Source organism: Diadema antillarum, unplaced genomic scaffold (assembly GCF_040938485.1).
Source record: "Diadema antillarum isolate AM-2024a unplaced genomic scaffold, OU_Dant_1.0 seq00001240_RagTag, whole genome shotgun sequence".
Lineage (NCBI taxonomy): Eukaryota > Metazoa > Echinodermata > Echinoidea > Diadematoida > Diadematidae > Diadema > Diadema antillarum.
Window position 1 is genome coordinate 231,261 of NW_027272027.1, and position 24,018 is coordinate 255,278.

The 24,018-nt window shown below is 37.1% G+C and overlaps 1 protein-coding gene across 1 annotated transcript in view; it reads right to left on the reverse strand.

Moving 5' to 3' along the window:
* The window catches only part of LOC139745205 (uncharacterized), a 55,241-nt gene that overhangs the window by 22,675 nt on the left and 8,548 nt on the right, over nt 1–24,018 (reverse strand). Inside the window, exon 6 of the mRNA XM_071655612.1 lies at nt 16,348–16,372. Within this exon, the coding sequence (XP_071511713.1) occupies nt 16,348–16,372 (25 nt within the window). The remainder of the gene's footprint in view (nt 1–16,347; nt 16,373–24,018) is intronic.

Below are 24,018 nucleotides of genomic sequence, written 5' to 3' on the forward strand. Positions count from 1 at the left end.
TTTAGTTTCATTTTTTTATCTCTCCACTTGTACATATGAAATCTTCATGACTGATGGATGGTCATTCTTTTTAGATCAAAACATAAACAGGAGTATTCAAAGAAAGAGATAACAAATAAACACGTGTATATAGTATATCTTAATAATACTTTATCGTACATTCAAGTTTTACAGTTCGAGGATATCAATGAGTGTTGGACTTTGAAGCTATATAACAAACATCTGTCTTGTATTAATTTTTCTTTAACACCGTCCTCAATGTGGAAAGCGTCTGAGTTAGAAGAATGGGCAGTGGCGCTACCAAATTTTCTATTCGCACGCGCAGATTGCAAATTTGAGTGACTTTTTCAGGCCTTGTCAGCAATTTTCTGCAAAAAAAAAAGGATATCATAGCCTTAATATCCATAATTTGTCCTTTCATAATTATGACAGCTAGCTCTTGCGTTAAAAATAATAATAATAATAATAATAAGACGCCGGTTCGAGAAAACTTTATTTGAAAATATGCTTCAGTATTACCCAGATAGGTGGATAGTTAATAAGGAGCCATTATACATGGTGGCCCAAAAAGAACGGAACGCCTAAGATCTTTAATTTCAGCAATATCGTTGCAAATATGTCATCATGTTGCATACTATTAGAAAGGTCATTCTTTTTCCAATAGAATGACACCAAGCTCTTTACTTTCAGTTAATGCGTTACGATTTTAGGCCCATTTTTGTCAACCCTTGCAATTTTCAAAATGTAATCATTTTGCACTCTCAGAGATACAGAAACCAGTGAGAATTCGGCTTACCGTAGAACCAGTAGAGTTCGCAATGTGCGGAATGTGGGGCGGACAGGTCGTCTCAGTCACAATGGTAACGGACAATGACAGTCATATTCCACACATTGTGAACGTTACTGGTTCTATGGCAAGCCGAATTCTCGCTGATTTCGGTATCTCTGAGAGTGCAAAATGATCACATTTTGAAAATTGCAAGGGTTGACAAAAATGGTCCTAAAACCATGATGCATTAACCAAAATTAAAGAACTTGGTGTCATTCTTTTGGAAAAAGAATGGCCTTTCCAATAGTATACAAAATAATGACATATTAGGAACAATATTGCTAAAATTAAAAATCTTAGGCGTTCCGTTCTTTTTGGGCCACCCTGTATAGAAATCACGACTTGGCAAATAACAATGGCCTTGATGCTTCAATTAATTTACACACAAGGCGGGATGGGGGGGGGGGATAAAAGGGAATACTACAGACGGTTCGTTCGAGAATAGTGTCGTATATCAGCACATGATCATGAGGTTGTCTGACTATGCAGATAACCAGAGAGCTAAGAGTTTTCATCAGCGAAATGTTGGAAAGGGGGGGGGGGGGGTTAGAAACCCACCTAAAGGACCTTCCCAGCCAAACAAAGAGGACTTTTTGGCCTGCACTTGAGCCTTTGAAATATTAGAAGTGCAAGTTTAGTGATAAATAAGTGATGGACCCCTGTTCTGCTTTGGCTCCTTGACCCTCTACATAAACGTCGCGTTGCCCCTGTCAGTGATAAAGGATTAACATTATTGTCTGTTAAATGTAGCGAGGAATGAAAACACTCAGAGAATTTTGAGATGTACAATCATCGAAATCTGTATCATTTGCAACATTTATTACCCCAGCCATATTAGCCCCCAGGGCATTCATTCTGTGAATACTTACGATATTAGTCTTCAATTGGTTAAGTCTCATTAGCTTACTCCAAATAAAAGGTAACTTACGGCTTTACAGTATAAAATATTCTCTGTGAATACCCTCCCCCCCCCCCCTCCATACAACCTTACCTGTAGCACTGTCACTATGTTGTGTGAATTCATTTGCGCAGAATGGATGAGCCCATTGTGGAGTGCTCAGTCGGGAAAGCTGAATGCTTGTTTTTTGACTATCCGTATATAGAATCGATAGAAATTAAGTATGTTTTCATGCAACTTTTTTTTTTCGAGCTTGCGTCACTCATATTTTGTGCATGTCTCATGTATAAAAGAAGAAAATATAGATGTTTTGAATGTAAACTTCGGAGTTTTTTTCAAAAAAAAATGGTAAAAGAATTTAAAAAATGGACTCAAAGTCGCCATTTGCGCGTGCAAATGAACATTTGGGAGCACCACTGTCTACTCACTTAATCAACATGAATTATGAACATTGAATCGTGCATCAAAATGAAAGAAGAGAAGCGTTCCACTGACGTACATCTCATGAATTTTTGTATTTGGGTAGCAAAAAAAAAATTACAATGAAACTTTTTTTTTTCGTTTTTCGTTTTATCTGGGACACGCTCTATAGGCCTAGCTAATTGTAATTCTTAAAAAAAAAGAAAAGAAAAGGAAAAATATTAAGATCGAGCGTCTTGTCAAATAGCAGTTTTCGATTTTTTTTTAATTTGATTTATTGGTTCCTGCAATCATTGTTGTTATTGTTGGTATCTTACGTTTAATACACATCGGTTGTAGTTTTGTCTCTACTGGCTTCACCATGCGTTACGAAACTAATCAGCGATACACTGAATTATACAAGCGTTTTGCCTGCAGTCCTTACGCATGATTCATTGGTTCTTGAATCATCGCAGTACTTGTACATACAAGTTAGCCCTACATGCTACATACAATGACATACGCATTACTTGTTACAAAGTAGTTTTGCCCCACTGGCTTTACAGTTCGTAACGAAATGAAACAGCGATACAATTACAATGCAGATGTTTTGCTTGCAGGCCTTTTACATAACACATATAGAAACGATGGGAATGTCGCTATATGGCAACTGGTATATGCCTCCGCCATATCGCATGGTTTTCTCAGACAGTCAGAATGCTGAACCATCGTGGGCCGAACAATATACGTCTTGACAATGTGAGATGACAGTTTTAAATAATATCGGCAACACAACCCCCCCCCCCGAAATTATTATGTTTGTCACAATGACTTGAGCGTCTATTATCCTTGAATTAGGTTTCATTTCGGATGGACGGCTAAATAACTATTGTTTGGGAGAGCGAGTGTTCAAGAATTTGAGCATTCTCACTTGACCTTTGCCCCTTGCCATTTTATTCTATGACCCATTATCACTAGCCGTTATACATGACAATATTTATGGCTATTTTTAAAATATGGGGGAAAATAAATTGTGACATTGCAACATTTTTACTTGACCTTTGACCCCATGGCCCAAATCTGTCCTTGCAGAATCATTGTGCAGTAATACATGTATATATGCATAAAAGAATACCTAGTTTGGTTAAGTTTATGCATCAATAATTAGTCAATGAATCAATCAATCCAATTGATTTCCATTCCATATAAAGTATTACAAAGTATGATATATATATACATAGTAGGGAATGTATCATACATTATAAATATCAATGATGCGTATTACACTGTTTACACAATCATAGTAACTCTGTCTTTGTATTTCGACAAATGAGATTAGTTAGCAATTAAAATTGCATTGTTTAACTGTATAGAAAAGAGAGCTCCGGCCGAAAAAGCAAAGCTTGTACATTTTGTGAATTACTGTGATGAAAGATAAGAATGGGCATCTCAAGATCAGTTAAGGACTCCATATCTGAAAATCTCGACCTCATAACGTTAAACCAAAGGACAAAGAGAAAAGACTATAACAAGGATAAGGACGAAAACAGGGACGGGACTGGTAGGCAAAACAGAAGATAAAGGAAAGGAAACAAACACAAGTGATCTACACTTGGATTTTTTTTAAAGATCACCAGATAGTATGGGCAGAAGGTGGAAGTTCAATGAAGTAGGTTACAGAGGAAAGGTGTAATTTTAGCGTGAAATAGTACAATTTTAGCATTTCAACCTGACCTTTGTCCCTTGACCTTTCACCCCATGATCCTAAAATTCCCGAGAGAATCATTGTCAGCCAGAAGGCACCTACCTGCATAATAGTTTCGTGAAGATACCTCGAGCCATTTCCGAGTTATGGAGAAAAAAAGGTGAAATTTTTGCATTTTCACTTGAATGGGCCAAAACATTCCCTTTATCTGGTAATATATGAATATAATTATCAAGTTTCAAGAAGACACCTTTCGGCGTAAAGATATGGGGGAAAAAGTGAAATTTAAGAACTTAACCTTTGATCTTTGACCTAGACCTTGAGCATGTGCACCCAAAGATAGGCATAGGTACAACCTCTTTCACTCATAACACTATTATATACGTCAAGTTCAATCAGGATACCTCAAACTGTTTTAAGTTACTTTGTCCACAAAATTGCTTACGGACGGCCGACAAAAAGACGGACGTACGGACGGACCCCGGGGGTCGGACCGCCTCAAAACATAACTATATGCCTCCGGCGACACGTGGCGGAGGCATAGAAATAGAAGGGAAGGATGACTTGTACATATATAGATAGGATAGCAAAAAGGGAAAAAGATATAAGGAAGCTGTTTGATTGCATCAGCAAGGTTTACACAAAGATAATAATTATCACCTGGATCACTGATCAGAAAGGCTTGACAAAATGTTTTCTCACCCATGTTATCCCCTTCAACTCAACAAGAAAGGCAACCGATCTGCCACGAAAGTCTTTGATTTCAAATTGAAGGGATTGTTTTACTACACTTTTGGCATTCTTACTTCAAGGCATGTTAGTAGTGATGTGCTATAAATTGTGTGTGCTGTCAAGCTTCAGTCTTGTGACAAATATTTTATTGTAATGGCAAGCTTATATTGTGAGATTCCTTTTCATTTAGCAAGGCACATGACGGATTGTCCAAACTTGGTAACTTGAATGAAGAGCAACTTAAACATTAACAATGTCAACTTTTCTTTACTATTCCCTTAAACGCAGTCTTTAGTCTTTTGTCTCACTTGACCAAACAAAACAAAACAAAACCCTAGAAATATATCACCTAAAAAGAAATTAAATATGTAATGAATAAGCATAGATTTCGGGGTTTAATTACCGCGTGCAGCTTTTGATTACTTCCACACAGTTCTCAGATTTTTCTTTTTCGTTTTATCGCATTCAACAATCAGCACCTTGCGGAAATTGTTTTTAAAATTCCATTTAGCAACTAACTAGATTGATTTAGTTGAGTAGCCCTTCTGAATCTGCAATTTTTTTTCCTGCAATCTTTCCTGCAATTTCTATTTAGAACAGTTCAAAACAATTCATTTGCCAATTGAATTTCAAAGAGTCGAGTAACTGGGCAAATGTAAACTTACCTTTAATGCAATCATCTTGAGCGTATATGTATACGTGAAAGGCGATGTAAAACTCCCGGTTGGACTTGATTATTGTGAGATCAGAGGAGTACCAATAGATGCTTTTACAGAAACTGCACTACGCTTGTCCCAGATACACGCGTTGCTCGTTCATTTCTTTCTCCCGTCGGCGCAAAATTAGAAATAAAATGTCGACGAGGGCTCTTTCTGCATATAATAGCAATATATGCGACGATGCCAGAACACAATGGATTCTAATTTGTCAGCGCGTAGCTGTCGCGTGACTGCATCATTAATGTCTTTCCAATTGGTCAGGAAAATGGGAAAATTCCTTAAAAGTTTCACCCTTGCGTGACGCTTGTCAAATTAGGACAACGAATGGGTGATTCTATGTTGAGGATGCTATTACTGACAAAAATGAAATAGGACAGTTATTGAAAACGCAGGGTCTAAAATGCCTTTTAAGTTATAAAGCAATAACAAAGCCAACTGACTCTGTGAAGGGGCTTTCACACCGAGCCTGCCAAGAGTTGGGTGGTGCGTAGGCAGGCACAGTTCAGGACAGCATAGTCCTCACACAACACTATGCGTGCCCGATGTGAAAGTCCCCAAGGGGCTTTCACACCGGGCTCGCGTAGAGTGGCGTAATGCTGCGTAATGACTCTGCCCAAACTCTCGATCGTTTGGTTCCTTCGCTTTAAATAATAATAATAATAATAATAATAATAATAATAATAATAATAATAATAAAATAAAATCCATGATAGCGTATTTCGGCGCAGTCGGTGCGCAACACTATAGCCCTTTTTACACCTGTGTTTCTTAACCCCGGACTTTCTCTGACACAGGACTATCGTTAGTCCCGTACCAATTTTTTCAGCTTTTTACACTCGCTAATTAGTCCCTTACTATCTCTTGTCCGGGGCTAAGGAGAAAACTGACCTTTTTACACTCGTATTTCTTAGCCCCGGACTTTCCAAACCACATAAATATTCATGATTACGCTGTGTACTGTACACGTACACGCACGCACCGGCAGCACTTGATTACCTCGTTTCTGATTGGTCAGTGAGGGTCGGACTTCGTCTCCATCGCTTAGCCCAGGATTATTTTTTCGTTTTGTTTGCACTCACTTGCTTGGCACCGCAATTGCGGTGCTAACCCTGCTATTTTGCAGGGCCAGATAGTACCGGATTATCGGTGGGGCTAGCCCACTTTGGCAAAAACGAGTGTATACAGAAAGTGGGATAAGGATAGTCCCGTACCAACGGGGGGGGGGGGGGCTTAGCCCCCCTCCCCCCCCCCCCCCCGTTGGTACGGGACTAAGCAAAAATTACAAGACTTGACTTAGTGTAAAAAGCCCTTATGCAACTCCATATCAGGGGTTGCCCGATGGTCCGATGGCCGGGACTACCAGGAAGAGAGTCGGGTCATAGTTATTAACTTGTTTCCCCTGCAAATTTTCACATTCCTTTAATCATCTTGATTCATGATAGGTTTGACGTTTCATATACGATTTCATTCTTCATGTTTTTCTTTATTTTTTTTTCCAGACCACCAAATCTCATTGCGGGGTCATCAAAATAGGCCTATATTTACCAAAAGATTTTGGTATAGCCTGAACGTGCCACTGAGGAAAAAATGGTTTATTGAAATCAGGATCCCTCGAACATCAAATGAAGAACTTCCAGTAATGCAGTGCAGTCAATAGCAAGCAAGTTTCTCGCTCGTTGGAAAGGAGAGGTGGTCGTCAAAATTTCTGATAATCAATATAGGCATAAAAAAGCTTATGGGGACAACGCAGCGAACGAATAATGATTAAATATTTCATTACCCTGTGATCAAGTAGTGAGTCGACTGACAATAACTTCAACGAGAATTTGTATACTGGATACAAAATTGAATTGATTACTACCAGAGTCGTTTGCAGTGGAGCTGTGGGCATGTCATTACGAGGAAATGGGCGGAAGAGAGTTTTCGTGCTACGCCTGAGTTCCTACACAATACAGGGGTTTATGTCCCTCTTGTCAATACCTCGTCAATAATAAACACTGTAGGGACAAGAGCAACGTTGAAAAAAGGAGGTAATATTATTATGGCAAATGAAAGCACAATGTTATTAAGTCAAATACAGAAAGGCAAATCCTAAAGAAAATAGTGCTCTGAACTTTCCAGGGCAGGCGAGTGGCATAATTTAAAATATATCTCCTGCATAATAGGCACTTCATAACGGGAAATGTCGCTTATGGCAACTGACATGCCTCCGCTATAGCATGGTTCTCCAAATAGGTCTTTAAGTACGTCTATACGACAGTTTCCATTAACTGGCTAAAAAAAAAGAAGAAAATGCCATGTTTGTCACAATGTTCAGGGCTAACATTTCCTGAGCTGTATTTCATTTGGAAGTACATGTATAGCTAAACCGTTTAAGAGAACAAGTATTCAAGATGTTGAGCATTTTCACTTTATCTTTTACCCATGCCTTTTGACCACAAGGTCCATAATTCTTTATAGTCACTGACTGGTAACAATCATTTTCATAAAATACATACGTATGAAATATGGGAAAATGTGACCTTTTCACATTTTCAGTTGACTTTTGGACCGCATGGCCAAAGTCTTGCCCTATAGGATCATTGCGCCATAATGCATGTAAGGCCTTGTGAATTGATCAAATTCTTGCATTGGATAATCTCCCAGGTATGAAAAAAAAAATGTGATTTTAGAATATAACTTCACCTTTGACACTTGACCTTTGATCCCATGACCCCAATTCTCCCAAGATAATCATTGTTAGGCAGTGCATATGCACATGTTGGTACCTACTGAGCCATATCCGAGATAAGTGAAATTCTAGCAATTTCATTTGACCTGCGACCTTTGCGCCCTTGACCAAAAACTTTCTTGAGAAAATCCTTATCTGGTAAAACGTGTATACACCAATGTCCAAGAAATACAGCACGCATTGCAAAGATATGTGGAAAGTAGTGAAATTATAAGAATTTGACCTTTCACCATAAGCACATGCGCCCAAGAGTTGACATTCAGATCTTCGTCCCTCATACACACAATCATTATGTGCCAAGTTTTGGTTGGATACCTCAAGCAGTTCTGAAGTTACGCAGTTAACACAAAATTGATTACAGACGGACGGAGAAAAGGACGTGCGGCAAGAAGGACGGACGGAAGGAAAAAATAAAACGATAATGCCTCCGGCGACATTTCGTGATAGAGGCATTAAAAAAATGAATTGAATGAAAAAAAAATGAATGAGGTGAAACGTAAATATTTGTAATTAAAGGAAGCATGGTTGCTCATGAACGTTACATCAGCACTCTCGAATCATGAGTAGTTATACTCCGCCTGTAAAATGTTAAATTCATTACCAATTTCCATTCAATCATCCCCTTCATTACAAATTTTCGAGAAACGCCTCCGGCTTCACCAGTCTATCTTTTAATTTTTTTATTTGTTCGTATGACCACCACTTGTATTATGTTGTATTATGTTTTCGTTTTATTTTCTATATGTACATAATATGTTACTCGATATTATTTGTAATCCGTATTTGATCTTGTAACCTTTGTATTTGATGCAGGGCTCCTTTGCAAAGCAGGTCATTGGGGCTCTGAACGGGACAACCCTGCTTTTAAAGAAAACTTGAATAAATTGATAGATAAAATTTGGCATATTCTGCGAAAATGTTATGATAAACGCATCAAAAAGTCCTGCAAATCCAATTTGATGAATTATATTCCTTTTAAAACCACATAACTTCATCTCTTGTACCAGTGTGTGGTGGTTGTTGTTTTGTTTGTTTTTGCTGTATCATTTGCTATATAGTTCCAGTCCCTTTTTGCGAGAAGAAGAGGAGTCTACGCAACAAACTGCAGCTTGCGAATTATTATTTTATGCTCTATCAACTCAGGGAGTGCTAGAGGCTGAACCTTGTTTAACCGTCCGCACAATGTTTCTGAAGGTTATTCCTCTCTAATTTTCCTCTTAAGTGATGAAAATAATCTAATCAAATTGATTGTTTCATTAATTTATTTGGTGGATGCTAAATCTGAATCTTGATGATGCAATTCTTGCAGCCTGAGAATTGTGATATGTTCAAGATGGCTACTCAAAATCTTGAATATCACTAAACCCCAAGGATGCAAGAGTTATATCAATCAGATTTGGATCTATAGCACGTTCAAAATGCCTAAAACGTGAAATTATTTTCAATTTCTTCATCCTTCATAAGGAAATAATTATTTTGGAATTTCAATTTTTACCGGCATTCTTTGATATCTCTAAATCCCTCAGGGATTTAAAACTTGCTTCAACCTTATATTCAGCACCCTCAAATACAGTAAAACAGTGAGGTCATCTTTATCTTTTTACCATTTTTAAGGCTATACATTGTACTTACATATCAAAATTCAAGCTGTGGAGGTCAGTTTGGATATCGCAAAACTCTTGGATGGTTAATACTTGCATTCTGATTCGAATTTGGCACCCTCACAAAAGGGTAAAACCATCGAAAAGCATCGGACAGATGGTAAAACAAGGTAAGGCCCAAAAGGCACCAAGACTATTATAGAGTTTACCTAATAAAGCACTATGCGACCATGTTATACTTCCGCAGAAAAGTTGCCCGACTCTTTCTTGACTGCAGTGACGATATGTACAGTCCCTTTATAAAGGACTATAGTGATATCAATTATATGTAGAGTCATCTATTGATGTCAATGGCTAGCACGTGATTAGAACCACGATATGAAAGTTATATATGTTATTGATACGCTATCGAGGCCTCAACTCCACCATCGAACAGGGAAGTTCATAAATTGCCCTATCCTTCATTGGTTATAATCAAACTTGGACAAATAGTGACACAATCTCATGAGTGAACAGCAACACTAATTCAAGTGGTATCAACAGGCGATCGGACACATTCATAAGCATAACACGATTTCAATACGATTTTTATCGTGTTAAAATGGTTGATATAAATATATGTATGTACATTTTATCATTTTTTGCGAGGGTTTTTTCATGAATGTCTGCATTTTTTTTTTTAGTGATATAAAGTGAAAGTAAAATGTGTTAATGTAATTGGTATATTGAAATTACGCCTTTTGCTTCAGCCTTCAACCCTTTTTGCTTTACTCTATCTTTTGTTTTTTTTTTATCGCCATTCACCCTCTCTCATTTCTTAACTCTCCGATATATTGATGTTGTTGCATTTCAACAGCTATGACTGGTCTTACAAGTCTTACGCATGCACCAAAACGCAATCTTATTCTTTCTTCCTCTTTCCCAGACGGACTTCCTCTCGTTTTATCCTCTCACTCTAACATGGTGATTTAAAAAAAGAAATGATTGTATCATTGTTATAGATTTCTGGCATATAGGCATATCTATCATGAAATAGTGCATACCACATTATTCACATTTGTATTTCATTTGCTTGTCTTTCTTCACGCACCGTTAATTGATACCGTGATAAACTGGAGATAGGAGTTAATGTATTTTGTGTGTTGTAACCAGAAATCGGGATTTGCTATTAAGTTTTCCTTCATCACTCCTTAGATACCTGTCAATCATTTTTCTAGTCTTTCTCTCTTTCTAACATGTCTCCCCTCTCTACTGCTCTCACACTTCCATTTTCTATTCGTTTACTCTCCCTTTATCATTCTTATGTTATTTGATATTTCTTTGTTGTTGCACAACTATAATGCAGAATAGGAAGAATCCGAATGAAGTGTACAGTGAGGTTTTTTTTTTTGGTGGTCCTTATCAAAATGCGAATCAATATACATATATATTTTTTTTCATTTTTTTTTTTTGCTGTTGTAAAACATCAGAAGGAAATCAGAAACTAGATCCGCTCCATATTTCTGTATATCTTTTTTCCTACATTTTATTGATTGAATTTTTAGTTTGTACATACGGTTAAGTCGATATTTTAATTTTTTGTTTCATACCTCAGAGTTTTCAGTCTGCATGTAATTCAGTGCAAATTTGTATCATTGTAAAGTATAAACAGCATTCAGCCTGTTGGCTGCTATGATTTACTGTGTACGTTTTATCAATAAACCACTTCAATTCAATTCAATTCAATTCAATTCAATTCAATTCAATTCATATTAAAACTATTTTCATCTCCAAGATTCTTACGGACTCCACAAAAGAATAACATTTTGACGCTCTTGTAAAGCGATGAATAAATCACACGATGCAATGCATTTATTTATTTCGTCTTCTTGAAAGCAGGTATAGTCCCACTCAGAGCCAGAAAGGCCTGCTTTACAAGGGAGACATGCGTAAAACTTACATTACAAATTATATATATTGATACAGTAATAAACTAAATCTATTTGTAAGAGCATAAAACAAGGAAAATGTTGTATCTGACTACATATGGAGTGCAATAGATGTATAAACACGGAGGGATTTGATTATTTCATTTCATTTCATTTATCGCTGGTCCCTGCATGCACACAGCGGAAACCACATGAATACGGCATTCTTGTCTAACAAGAAAGCAAAATCAGCCGGAGCAAAAGTTACTTTAATTTGTTACTCTGCTTAGGAATTTAATTCCTGTAAATAAACTACAGCTATTGATGATGGCCGAAAAGTCATTTCTCTGTCTCTCTCTGTCTCTCTCTCTCTCTCTCTCTCTCTCTCTCTCTCACACACACACACACACACACACAATCACACCTGTGGATGCTAACACTTTTCCATCACAACACTGCTTGATTACACCCATGACTCGAATGATTTTGCTTTGAATTCAATTGTGTTTCCTTGAACATTTCAATGGAGGCAACATCAGTGGGAATGATATGGAATACACGTCAAGCATACCCCACCCTCTGTTGTTAGGGATGCATACATTTTCTTCAGTGTGAGTGCTATATACAAATTTTGTAAGTAACAAAAAAAAAATCAACCTGATGTACTTGTTGTATATCATCGTGCTTATCTGCTAATTGGCTTTGCTAAATCCACACCACAAAGAAAAAACATTAATTCTTTAAAATCTGTACGAATACGTATAGATGCTTTCCAAAGATATATTAGTTTCTTTATCATCCTATGTATGGGGTTCTGCTATCGGCTATGAATTATTGCATGAGAATATTTAGAAGCATATGATGTAAGAATCCGGGATTTTTCTTTTTGTCATCCCATGTGGATTACCAGCTTATGAAGAAAAAGTCTTTATTAACTAGCATTGGGCAGATATATTTTGCAACTTCGTCTTTTTCAGGGATTATCTTGATACAAAGACAGAGAATGGACTAGTATGATGTCTAGTGAACGCCAAATATCGTTACGACCTTCACAATTTTCATCATATTCAATAGCCTTGGAATAATTCAAAATATGTTCAAAATTTAAAGATTAAGAAGCATTACCATATTTCACATACTGATGCTGTTTGAACAAATATGGACACGTGGAAATAATTCGAACAAGCTTACAAGGCTAGACATAATAGAAAATACATCTGAAAACCCAACTTAAAGTTTTCACTGCGTATAGTCCTGAACGACTGCTTGTCATGCGCTCAGTTGCATTGGCCGTGTAATACAAACGCATTACAATGATTTTATTATTTGTGTGAGCGGTTCAGTCAGCTAAGTGGTTGTATACAGGGTGTCTAAAAAAACTATACACTTTTGAAATGGCAGCCAAATAAGAAATATATGATTCTGGGAAAAAAAAGGTTTATATGTAAGCACTGCTCAATTTTGTAAAAAGTATGAAAATAAGGCTGCGCAGGAATTAGCCTTTTAAATTTGCGACAGGTGAGTCCGTTGGAGCTTACAAAAATGAAGTTGATATGATAGATTTATGATCAATTGCGATCAGTTTGGGTTTGCTGAGTGAATTTTATGGTTTATTAAACCAAACTTTTATGCATGAGTAAACCGCAGTTGCATTTATTTCATTGTGTCATATGAAAGTTGAGTCCATAAGCTATCCATACATATAAACTTTTCCCCCAGAATCACATATTTCTTATTCGGCAGCCATTTCAAAAGTGTATAGTTTTATTTGAGACACCCTGTAGAGCTGGCATGCGAAGTAATCTTGAAAAAAAGAAAACTTAAATTATGTCACCAGTTTATGAAATAATGCACAGTTCTTTGTTGGGCGTTCATAAAATCATCCGTCCTCCGCATAGCTTTTGGACAGTGTAAACCGTATTCCGCTCCTCCTTAAGTGTTTCCGACTGTTCCAGAGTTCTTATCGGATGGATAATCCTTTATAATACCCTATGCAATGGGCATCATTAGTGTATCAAGATGTGATATTGATCTCTGTTAATCAAAGAATGAAATCAATTCCCAAAATAGAAATGGACACAAAAGTCATGGTATCCACAGGCTTGACGTCACGCAGTCTCATAAAGAATAAAATCCATATTGCCGAATATGATTTGTAGCGATTATAGTTTTTTCACACATGTATGTATTTGTTAGTTGTTATATTGTATTTAACACCTAGAATTATGAACTAGAAATAGCAATGAAATCATGATATATCATCTAATAATAAGTGTCTATGCAACCATTCTGAAAACAACGTTCATTTAATAATGAACAAATATACAGAGAGTTAAACATTGAAGGAAACTTGTCAGAAACTCTCGAATAAAGGATTACACTGAACATTTTTGCATGCTGCACATCCTAGGAGATTCAAGGAGCGAAGGAATCAGTCAGTACTTAAGTTTCCTATAAATCATGCCATCATCAACAGCAACAAATATTTAAAATTGATGATATGCATTAGATGAACCATTCTATTTTTCAAAAAGAACGGTAGTGCTAACGATCTGCTTTATTCAGATGAGATAAGATAAATCATACTCTACACCAAACAACGAACGCAGAACACTTTTACATGCTTCACATCCTAACAGATTCAAGGAGTGAAATAATCAGCCAGTGCTTGAGTTTCCAGGCGTCATGACATCAGCAACCACCACACACACACACACAGACACACACACACACACACTCACACACACACAAATGAACATCTATGCAACCCTTCTGAGCGAGCCACTTTCACTTTGCCATTCGTCTGAAATGCAGTCATTAAAAGCTTAAACGTGATCGCATTGTTCGAGCAATAAAATTGATGATATGCATATTAGATGAACTATATGCTACCTTTCAAATAAAATGGTAGTGCTGACGATCTGCTTTATCCAGATGAGCCTAGATAAATTATACTCAAGTAAGCAACGGAAAAACAGAAATAAGTGCTACGTAGTCGCTGAGAACAGGTGGATCCAGATACAATATCCCTAATTTTTACAAATTAAAGAAAACAGAAATGATTTTTCAAAAGCAGCTTGCAGGGAACGGCTCCTTGAGGGGCGTGTGTATATTTTGAGGAGGTGTTCATGTCAGCGACACTGGGCGAATCGATTACCGGTGCAAATAACAAAATGAAACAAGACATTTTTCCCTTTGCTGGCAATTGTTGTCCAGCATACTCACATACACACTTATACACACACATCCTAAAGTTATGAAGACAGGCAGAACAGCAGTCATTGGCGTTATTGAAGTATTTTTTTGTTTAACAATATGCCCCTTTAACTTGATTTCAGTCATGATTTGATATCATGCCATACCTAAGAATAAAAACTTCTCGTTTCACTTTGGGTGTATATTACAAAATCTTTACTTATGTCATCGTTTGTCATTTGCAAAATTATGATAAATCTCTTGACCGCTGCGTTTTATAACAGATCGTAAAATTTGTATCAGCTCTTAGAAAATAAAGATATATCCTGTCGGAAATTGGCAAGTTTTATTTCTTATCAATTTTGTGCAAATTCTTTCTGTAAGTTTCAGCGTTGCCAGTTGAATGCTAACAAGATAGTAATTGTTGAAGTAATTTCTAATATTTTTAGGTTAATTCCTTATGAAATTATGACGCTTGTTCTTATGTCAGTATTCTTAACTCAGTAATAATTGATAATTTGAATTTTAATCGCTGAAAATTTATCCATGTAATTTTCATTTCAAGCATTTATTTTGGTCTCCAATGGCAATTGGTTTTTTTTTTCGTTTAATTTCAATCCATCAAACCAGAGTGGTTTAATACATGTTAATGTATTGAAGACTGTTGTAGGCAACTGCTATAGCATTCACTTGGGTACAACTCTCATAATGTCGCGGTATATACGCACTGTGATTTCTTCCTGGGTTATGCTCTTCCTCTTTTCTTTTTTACTTTGCAACCTTGGTATTTTGTATGTGTTGCTATAGTTGCTGTAGTTCATGGTTATATTTTTCTGTAACCAAGAACTTAGGGATTTGCCCTGAGCTGTTACTGATTGCTTTTCTTTTCGGTTCCTCTTTGTTTTACCCCTTTTTACTCTGTCTCCCCCCCCCCCCCCCTCTCCCTCTCTCTCCTCTATGTTGCTGCTGTCCTCTCCTTCAGGCCTTATTGTATTCACTTTCACACCTCTTCGCGGACATATTCTTCTCTGGTCCGCTTTGTTGTTTCCCCCATTCTCATCATATCTATACATCTCTACACATGTACTTGGGGCTACGTGCAATTTATCTTGTGTTGACGTATTTTCTCTGTCGTTAGAATTGGTGTTACTGTTAATTTTGATGGTTATCTAATGTAGTGCAATTTTTCTTGTGTGTGTGTGTTTTTTGTGTTTTTTGGGGGGGGGGGGGACGGTGTCAATATGAACGATTTGTTGTGTAAAGTGTCAGTTTGGTGCATTTCCTTCTCTGTGTCTCTCTGCTGTAAAGTTTAATGATTTATTATGTCGTCAAACTTGATGTAAACCAAATACTAATAGTCTTCGGGCTTTATTTAGTGTTTTTTTTATCATGATAGAACCGAAATCGAATATGGGTTAGAATTCAAATTATTCTTTTCATGAAAATCATCATTAACTTGTCAATGTTACTTCATCATTGATATTTTGTCATTGCAATTATTGTTTTTATAATTTCTTACTGATATCCTAACACTTCATACCGCATCGTCGTACGACCATGCCATGCCACAGGGTGAATCCTGACGTAACTTGCTCTGATCGGTACTGGGAAAGGTGTCGTAACACGCGTACCGTAGTCGTAGTTAGTGGGAAATATCTGCATGGGAATCAAGAAGAACAAGAGTCACATGGGTTTTACATGCGTTCGATTGGCTGCTTATATAGTTGATTGCTATACACATCAGTCCCTGAATTTCTCTTCACAAGGCAATTTCCATGTCTCACATTTGCGCAATAGTAATGATAAACAATATATTTTTATTATTATACAAAGAGAGCACATGTAAGGGAGAAATATGGTACAACAGGGGATGCAGTTTGCATGGAAATGTAAAAGATGTGGATGGAAATGTGGATAGTTAAATGGTGAACGCATTAAAGGGGATGGCTAGTAACTGATCAGTGGGAATCAGTGGGAATGCTGGGGATGATTGTTCCAATCCTTGTGGGGTTCATTTAAGATAAATTTACATATCTATCGTTGTCTGAAAATTATTTGCTTCAGAATGGTCTCATATACAAGTAATATGCAGTTTAATGTTTCCAGGTTAGCATGCCTGTACAGTGACGTGGCATTAAACTGCACATTACTTGAATATGAGACCGTTCTAAAGGAAATAATGTTCACACAACAATAGATATATAATGTACTCTTAAATGAATCCAACGAGAATTGGAACAATCATCCCTCAGCATTCCCACTGATTCCCACTGATCAGTCACTAGCCATCCCCTTTAAATATTACACTTGAAAACAATGAACAAACTCACATGCAGATAATATATTCATTATTTTTCATCATTCATACAGATATATTGATCATTCAAAAAGATATATTCATCATTCAAGTGACCATAAACCCTGTAAGCCCGAGATATTTTGACCCTTTCAGTCTCAAGGGTGTGGGGCCTTTGCTCCCTTTATCAATGTTTATAACTTCTGTGGCAATATTTGATGTATCACTGTCATATTTGGCAGTCATGTGTAGAGGAATTCACAATACTGTACATGATCCTTTATTTTGAACTCCCTCGATGTTTGCATTTGAGTGTTCTATTCGCCAGAATATAAAGACATACATAGAAACTAGGTTTAAAAGTTAGGGATTTTCTTTGTGAATTCTTTATCATACGTCCGTATTATGTCTTTATTTTTAACCAATCATTTTTACATTTGCCACAAAAGAAGAGCCATTTAAACTGCACTATTTGTTATCGGGTAAATTCTCTAGGTCACACATGAGGTTGCTATTCCTTCTGATAAATAGTAATAAATATATGACTACTATGATGTATTATCTTGGATAGGTACAAATTTCGGTACCACCTGTCATATTTCCACAATAATGGCATTTTTAGTTTGCAGATTGACAATAATAATTTTGATAAACAAATGATACTCAGGCAAAAGTCATGTGGAAGCTTTAAAGGACACAAAATAAAAGGGTAATCTTTCGAAAATGTTGTTTAATTTATTTCTACTATTATGTCATCATTTCTTATACCTATGACACATGAAAAACAATGGAAATAATACAAAGACAATTTCAAGGCCATTCAAAACAACAAGTACTTCATATTTTGGTCCTTTGTCAAATCGGTGCCAGGTAAAAATGGCAGAGGTAAAAATGGCAGAGGTAAAAATGGCAGAGGTAAAAATGGCCGAGGTAAAAATGGCCGAGGTAAAAATGGCAGAGGTAAAAATGGCAGAGGTAAAAGTGGCAGAGGTAAAAATGGCCGAGGTAAAAATGGCAGAGGTAAAAATGGCCGAGGTAAAAATGGCCGAGGTAAAAATGGCCGAGGTAAAAATGTCAGAGGTAAAAATGTCAGAGGTAATGTCAGAGGTAAAATGTCAGAAGTAATGAGAGCGATTTCGTCAGAGGTAAACGTATGAAGAGGTTTTGAATAATAACCTAGCCAGAGCAAACTGTATTTAACGAATTATCCAATCCAAACTGCAGATTTGAAGAATATTTATGGAATTATGTTTTAAAAAGATTAGAGCACTCTCATTATTCTGAGTTTGATTCAAGTGCAGTGGCGTAATCTGTCTGTTCAGAGGAATATTAAACCAGCTAAGAGCCTAGTAGGCCTATGGGAAATTATTATTATCATTATTATTATTATTATTATTATTATTATTATTACTATTACTATTATCTATCATTATAAGGGGGTTCCAACAATGCTGCAAACCCCTTAAACAGTATAATCCTACGTTGTTTCGCCCAATGAAGTTATCACACACACACACACACACACACACACACACACACACGCACGAACCCACCTTTGGTATAAACATATACTTCTATACGCAGATATAAATACTCTCACATACACACTCTTACACAAACGAATTCCGCTCACGTCCAGGCTAGTATATTGTCATTATATTTCATTTTTTGAACTGTTTAGTGTAAAGAAGTGAAGGAGACATTATAGTCGAAGCAAATCGCTAATTTTTCACCTGTTCCATGTTATTTATTATAAATTGGATAACCATCATGACCAAAGTAGGATTTACAAATGCCGCGGGGAGAAATGTAACACTGCCCTATTAAATTTCTCCCAGTGGTAACAGAAACAGTAAAAGTTCCCTGTCAGTTTTTCATACCTGCATGTCTGTTATCAAGCAATTTTATTTTCAGAAGTTTGCACACTTATCAAAATACCTATTAACATAGTATAGGACCTACCAGATCTATAGTAAGTTTGATATTTTACTGACAAGATATCTGTAGAGCTGTATAGTGGTTAATATGTCCATTTTCAGGTGTACCGAGGCTCATCTTTTTACTGATATAATTGGATTGTTGACTGGCCGAGCATTTTTCAAGTTACATGAGTGTCCCATATTTCTCCCCGTGTCCCATTTCTCCCCGGTCTCCCCCTGCTTTATTTCAGGAGAAGGCACGAAAAGCGCGTATTGCGAGAAAGGTGTCAGAAACATGAAGAAAAAAATCTGTCACTTTTACCTCGTCCTCTTGCATTTCTACGACTAAATTTTTATCAATTACATTTTTACCTCTGGCATTTTGACCACTGACATTTCAACCACTGACAACTTTACCTCTGACATTTTTACCACTGACATTATTATTTACCTCTGACATTTTTACCTCTGACATTTTTACCACTACCATTCTTACCTCTGACATTTTTACCTCTGCCATTTTTACCTCTGCCATTTTTACCTCTGCCATTTTCACCTTTGCCATTTTCACCTTTGCCATTTTTACCTTTGCCATTTTTACCTCTGACATCTTTACCTCTGCCATTTTTACCTCTGCCATTTTTACCTCTGACATTAGAAAACACCCTATTTCATCCACTACACTATTGTAATATTTTTCAAACTAGCACGTGATCATGTTTGTGTCATATGTACATATAACGTAGAAATGAGTGTAAACTGACTGGAACTTTTATATCATACGCATATTTGTGGGATACTTTTGATCGGGTGGGATAGTAAAGATAGAAGCCAAAGAACATCATGAGACAAACAGATATTCGTTGTAGGTTCATGAAATGTGTATATAATTTGAAACTAAAGACTGTAAGTGAAGGTCACGTGGCTTTATGGATTTATTTTCTATACCTCGAGTCGTATTCAAGACATGTGGCGAAAGCTCAAGAGTATAGACCGTTTCTGTCTTGTATTCAAGTTCTATAGGTGCACTTTGCTCAGAGTAGGTTTCCTGAAGAGAGCTTGTCGGAGATTTTTTTTCAACCTATAGCAACTATAGCCCAATCATCAAGCTTATGATAAGCAACTCCGTGGCGCGTTTACCCCTTGCCTCACAATTTCAGAGCCTGTCTTAACTATACTAAAGAAGCGCGGTGTGGAATAATAAATCAAAATACGAGGCGTGAAAAGGGGTTATAATTACAGACACCTTAACATGTACGTAGCTCGCATTGTGTATGGAAAACGTCCGGTTAAGTTATCGTTTGTTCGTTTTGTTTTGTTTTTTAGCCCATAATCAACATTTGACAAACTCAAATAATGAAAAGTAAAATTAAGTCTTTGTTTGCATACATAGTTTGTTTTATCATGGCAGTGAGACTGCAGAGGTTGCCATCAAAGTGCAATGTACCACATTCCCTTCCCCAATCCCCTCCCAGTATAGAAGCTGCCACTTTAATATTTGCAAACTTTTCTGGGATTTCTGGATTATCACAAGCCGCCCCGACAAAATGAGCGCTTCCCCGAAGGTACTCACCCGTTTCCAGCCAGCTTTATCTAGTATAAATACCCAGTCGTTGTCGTTGCTTGACAATGAAACAGAAATGGCTGATGTCCACTCATTTATACGATTTCCGCCTCGCGTAATAACACCGATGACCATGAAGACGTCTCCTAGGTATATCTTATGACATGCATAAATAAGAAACAGATTTTCCACAAAGTGATGTAAAAGTCATGCAAGCTAAGTGACTGTTGTTGTACGATATCATCTTTTCTTCATCTTCATCACATGATGTCTGCAAATATCTTACGAAATTACTTTTACTTACCCAGTGTACAGTTTTCATCTAATTTATATTAAGGAAAATGATAAAAAGAAAAACAAAATTGACAAAACAATTTGTATGGTTGACCTAATAAATTTGAAAGACCATCATGCAGGAGCTTTATCGCTCTCGAGTAATCCTTACTATCAGAGTATTAAAACGGGCAGAATGCTCCAATTCATAAAATTTATGTAACCTAATTTGACCTAACAAGTCTCCAGTACTTTCATTGTACTTTCATTGCACGGCCAGACGAGAAATCGACAGGGCACTGCCAGCCCTTCGCTGGGATTTAGCACACCGCTCAACTTTTCCAAAATCGTTGGGCTATGCCATAATTCCAGCGGCCCCAGACCTGGCTTCAAATCAATCCATCGTCTTTCTTATACCACATCACTCATATCAGAAAATTTTGTCAAATGCATCGACTACATGAGTCGAATAGCTCAGACTTATGGAAGCCCTTGTAGGGGGTTGTTTCCAAAATATGCCTCGAAATGACAAATTATTATTATTAACTATATACGTACTTATGTATATAATCATTTTCATAGTAGATAGTGCGTAATACACTACACTGTATACATGAAGAGTTTGTTCGCAAAAACCGGCAAGTCCATATTTGCAAAATGGAGATATTTGCGATTAAAGGTCAAGAAAAATAAAGAGAATTACCATAACTTCAAAAATGTACCTATTATGTAGTGACCAATATATTATCTAAAAGGTATTATTTTGTACTTTATTCCAAATGCCTCGAAAAGGAGTGTCGTAGTCGAGTAGCAATTTAACAGTAGAGTTGGATCTTTTCGGGGCAGACACCATTTTGATTTCACCGAGAGAACATTGAGTTAGCTCCGTGATGGCAGAAAACCAACCTGCCACACCCAGGCGCCAGTTGGCAAGATAATTTTGTGTCTAAGCCCAATTTCGTTTGCGGCCAGGAGCCGTCCGTCCACCTTACCGTCAGCCTGTATACTGGCTGATTAGAGTTCAGATTTTGTTTGCTGCCAGAAGGCGTATTCCAACAGCCTTTGCAGCCTTCCAGTAGCCAAGAAGAAGAGGCATTTTGGTTATATTACACCGGTCATTGGTAAGTTAAATTGCGATTTTATTTCTGCTTTGTCGTGTAAAAGGATGTGAATGCGTTTCAGGGCACCACATATAGCCCCGGAGAACCCCGTGAATAAGTGATAAAGTATATTATAATGGTGTACAGTTTTCGAAAACGATGCGGTGAGGTTTAATAAGCTATGCACTGTTATATTTCCAATGGTTGAAACATTTCATGTTGTGAATTTTGTAGGTTAATTGGATAATAATGCAGTTCTCAAATTTTCACTGTGATGTCAGGATTTTAAGCTGATAATCTTTTTGTGTGTGTGGTTAGAACACACCCCATTGGTATATGTTGCATTTAAATAATTTTGTAGATGGCGCCGAGGCCGAGGTCGAATCTACTCCCAGGCCGACGCATTCGCAGCAGAGCGACTGTGCCCGCCCCTCGCTAGGGAGAACTTTGGACGCCAGCGAATACGGAACGCGGGTCCCTCGCGACACTTTGGAGCTGGAACAGCAACCTCGCATATAAGGACGCTCCACCCACGAATCAGTTCATGTTCTGGAAGCGAACAGTTTGACAATTAATGTGACTCTGTGGACAACGCAGGTGAGCGATGAACCTGGCGGGTGCATGCCACCCTGTAGATATGATTGGTTATGACGTGGAAGTGTCGCTGAAGTAGAGAGATGAAGGTCATGTTAAATTGGTAAAAAGATGAAAATAATGTGCACATAATTCGAATATTGGTAGTTATACACTTCATGATAATTGCGGGTTAGTACAGAACCCGGAGGTAAACGGAAGCAGTGTAATTGAAGACAAGTGTTATAACCGCGGTAAACCGTCGTGCGTGCAGGCTGGTCATCTCAGGATCAGCACTACGGTAGTGTGAACCAAATAGTGTTGCGCTTGATAGCAGATAGTGTATTGTCAGGGATAACGAATTGATAGCGAAGCTGGTATAATTATTCTGAACAAGTGTCAAGCCAAAATTACAGGTGGAACCGGACCAAGACAGGGTCCCGTTCACATGGTTGTCGAATATAAGAGTATTGTAATTTAATTTATCTCACTCAGAATTTTGATTTTGCATTTTATGTTGGTCACAACTCCTTGATTTCAGTCCTGTAAATATTCCACAAATGGTTATATTAAAGTGTACATTAAAGTGAATGGCACGAGTGACAGAGACCGTACTTCAAAATCTTCAAAAATGGACTTATCGGTTTTTGCGAACAAACTCTTCACATGTACAAACAGTGTCAAATTGAATACACTGGCAATGATGAATAACCTCATGCAAAACAAATTGCTCGGACTTCAGTAATTGTTATCCCATGCTATCTTGAATGCATAACGTTTTTACACTTTTGACTTAGATTTTTTGCTATGGCGAATTTAAATTGTTTTATTGTTTGGGTGCCTATATTGCTAAATCAAAAGACATATTAATACTTTTCCAAGCAGTTACTGCACAAATGGACGGGAAACTTAACCCGTTCCTTACTGGAACTTGGGGACCTTTGTAACGAGTCAATGGGGATTTAAGAATTCAGTATGGAAAGGATTTAATCATTCCGGATAAAAAGGACTCAGTGGGCTTCCAGATTTCTTCCAAAATTCTTCCTATTCTTCCTTCTTTCCTTTTGTATTCATGATGCTCCACTTTATCTTCCCATTGATGTTTTTTTTTTTTCCCAGAGGAGCCCACATTCTACAAGCTCTGTCCTTTTAGTGGGTCTCTCCATTTTTCGCACTTTAAGCAAGGTTTTACATGTACTTCATTTCGACCACTTCTGTTTCTCTTTTTCTACAATGTATAATTACTATAAGGTCCTCAATTATTGTACACTCTTTTCATTGCATAATGTTCTGTTTACCTTATTCTCTGTTGTAAAAGAAGTGTAACATATATGTTTTGTCGAAAAATGAAATAAACTTTGAATGAATGAATGAATATCGATGAAATACAACACCTTTCAAACGATTTTCATCATCATGATGAATGAAATTGTTGAAAATTGAAGACGTATATCTTAACATGTTTTTAGCTTTCACATTTCATTTCAGTTCCAGTCGCTGGTGAAAAATGTGTCCATGGACTGAATGGTTGATAAACAAACTACAATTTTCTTTCGTTTATTTCGAAATGTCGTTGC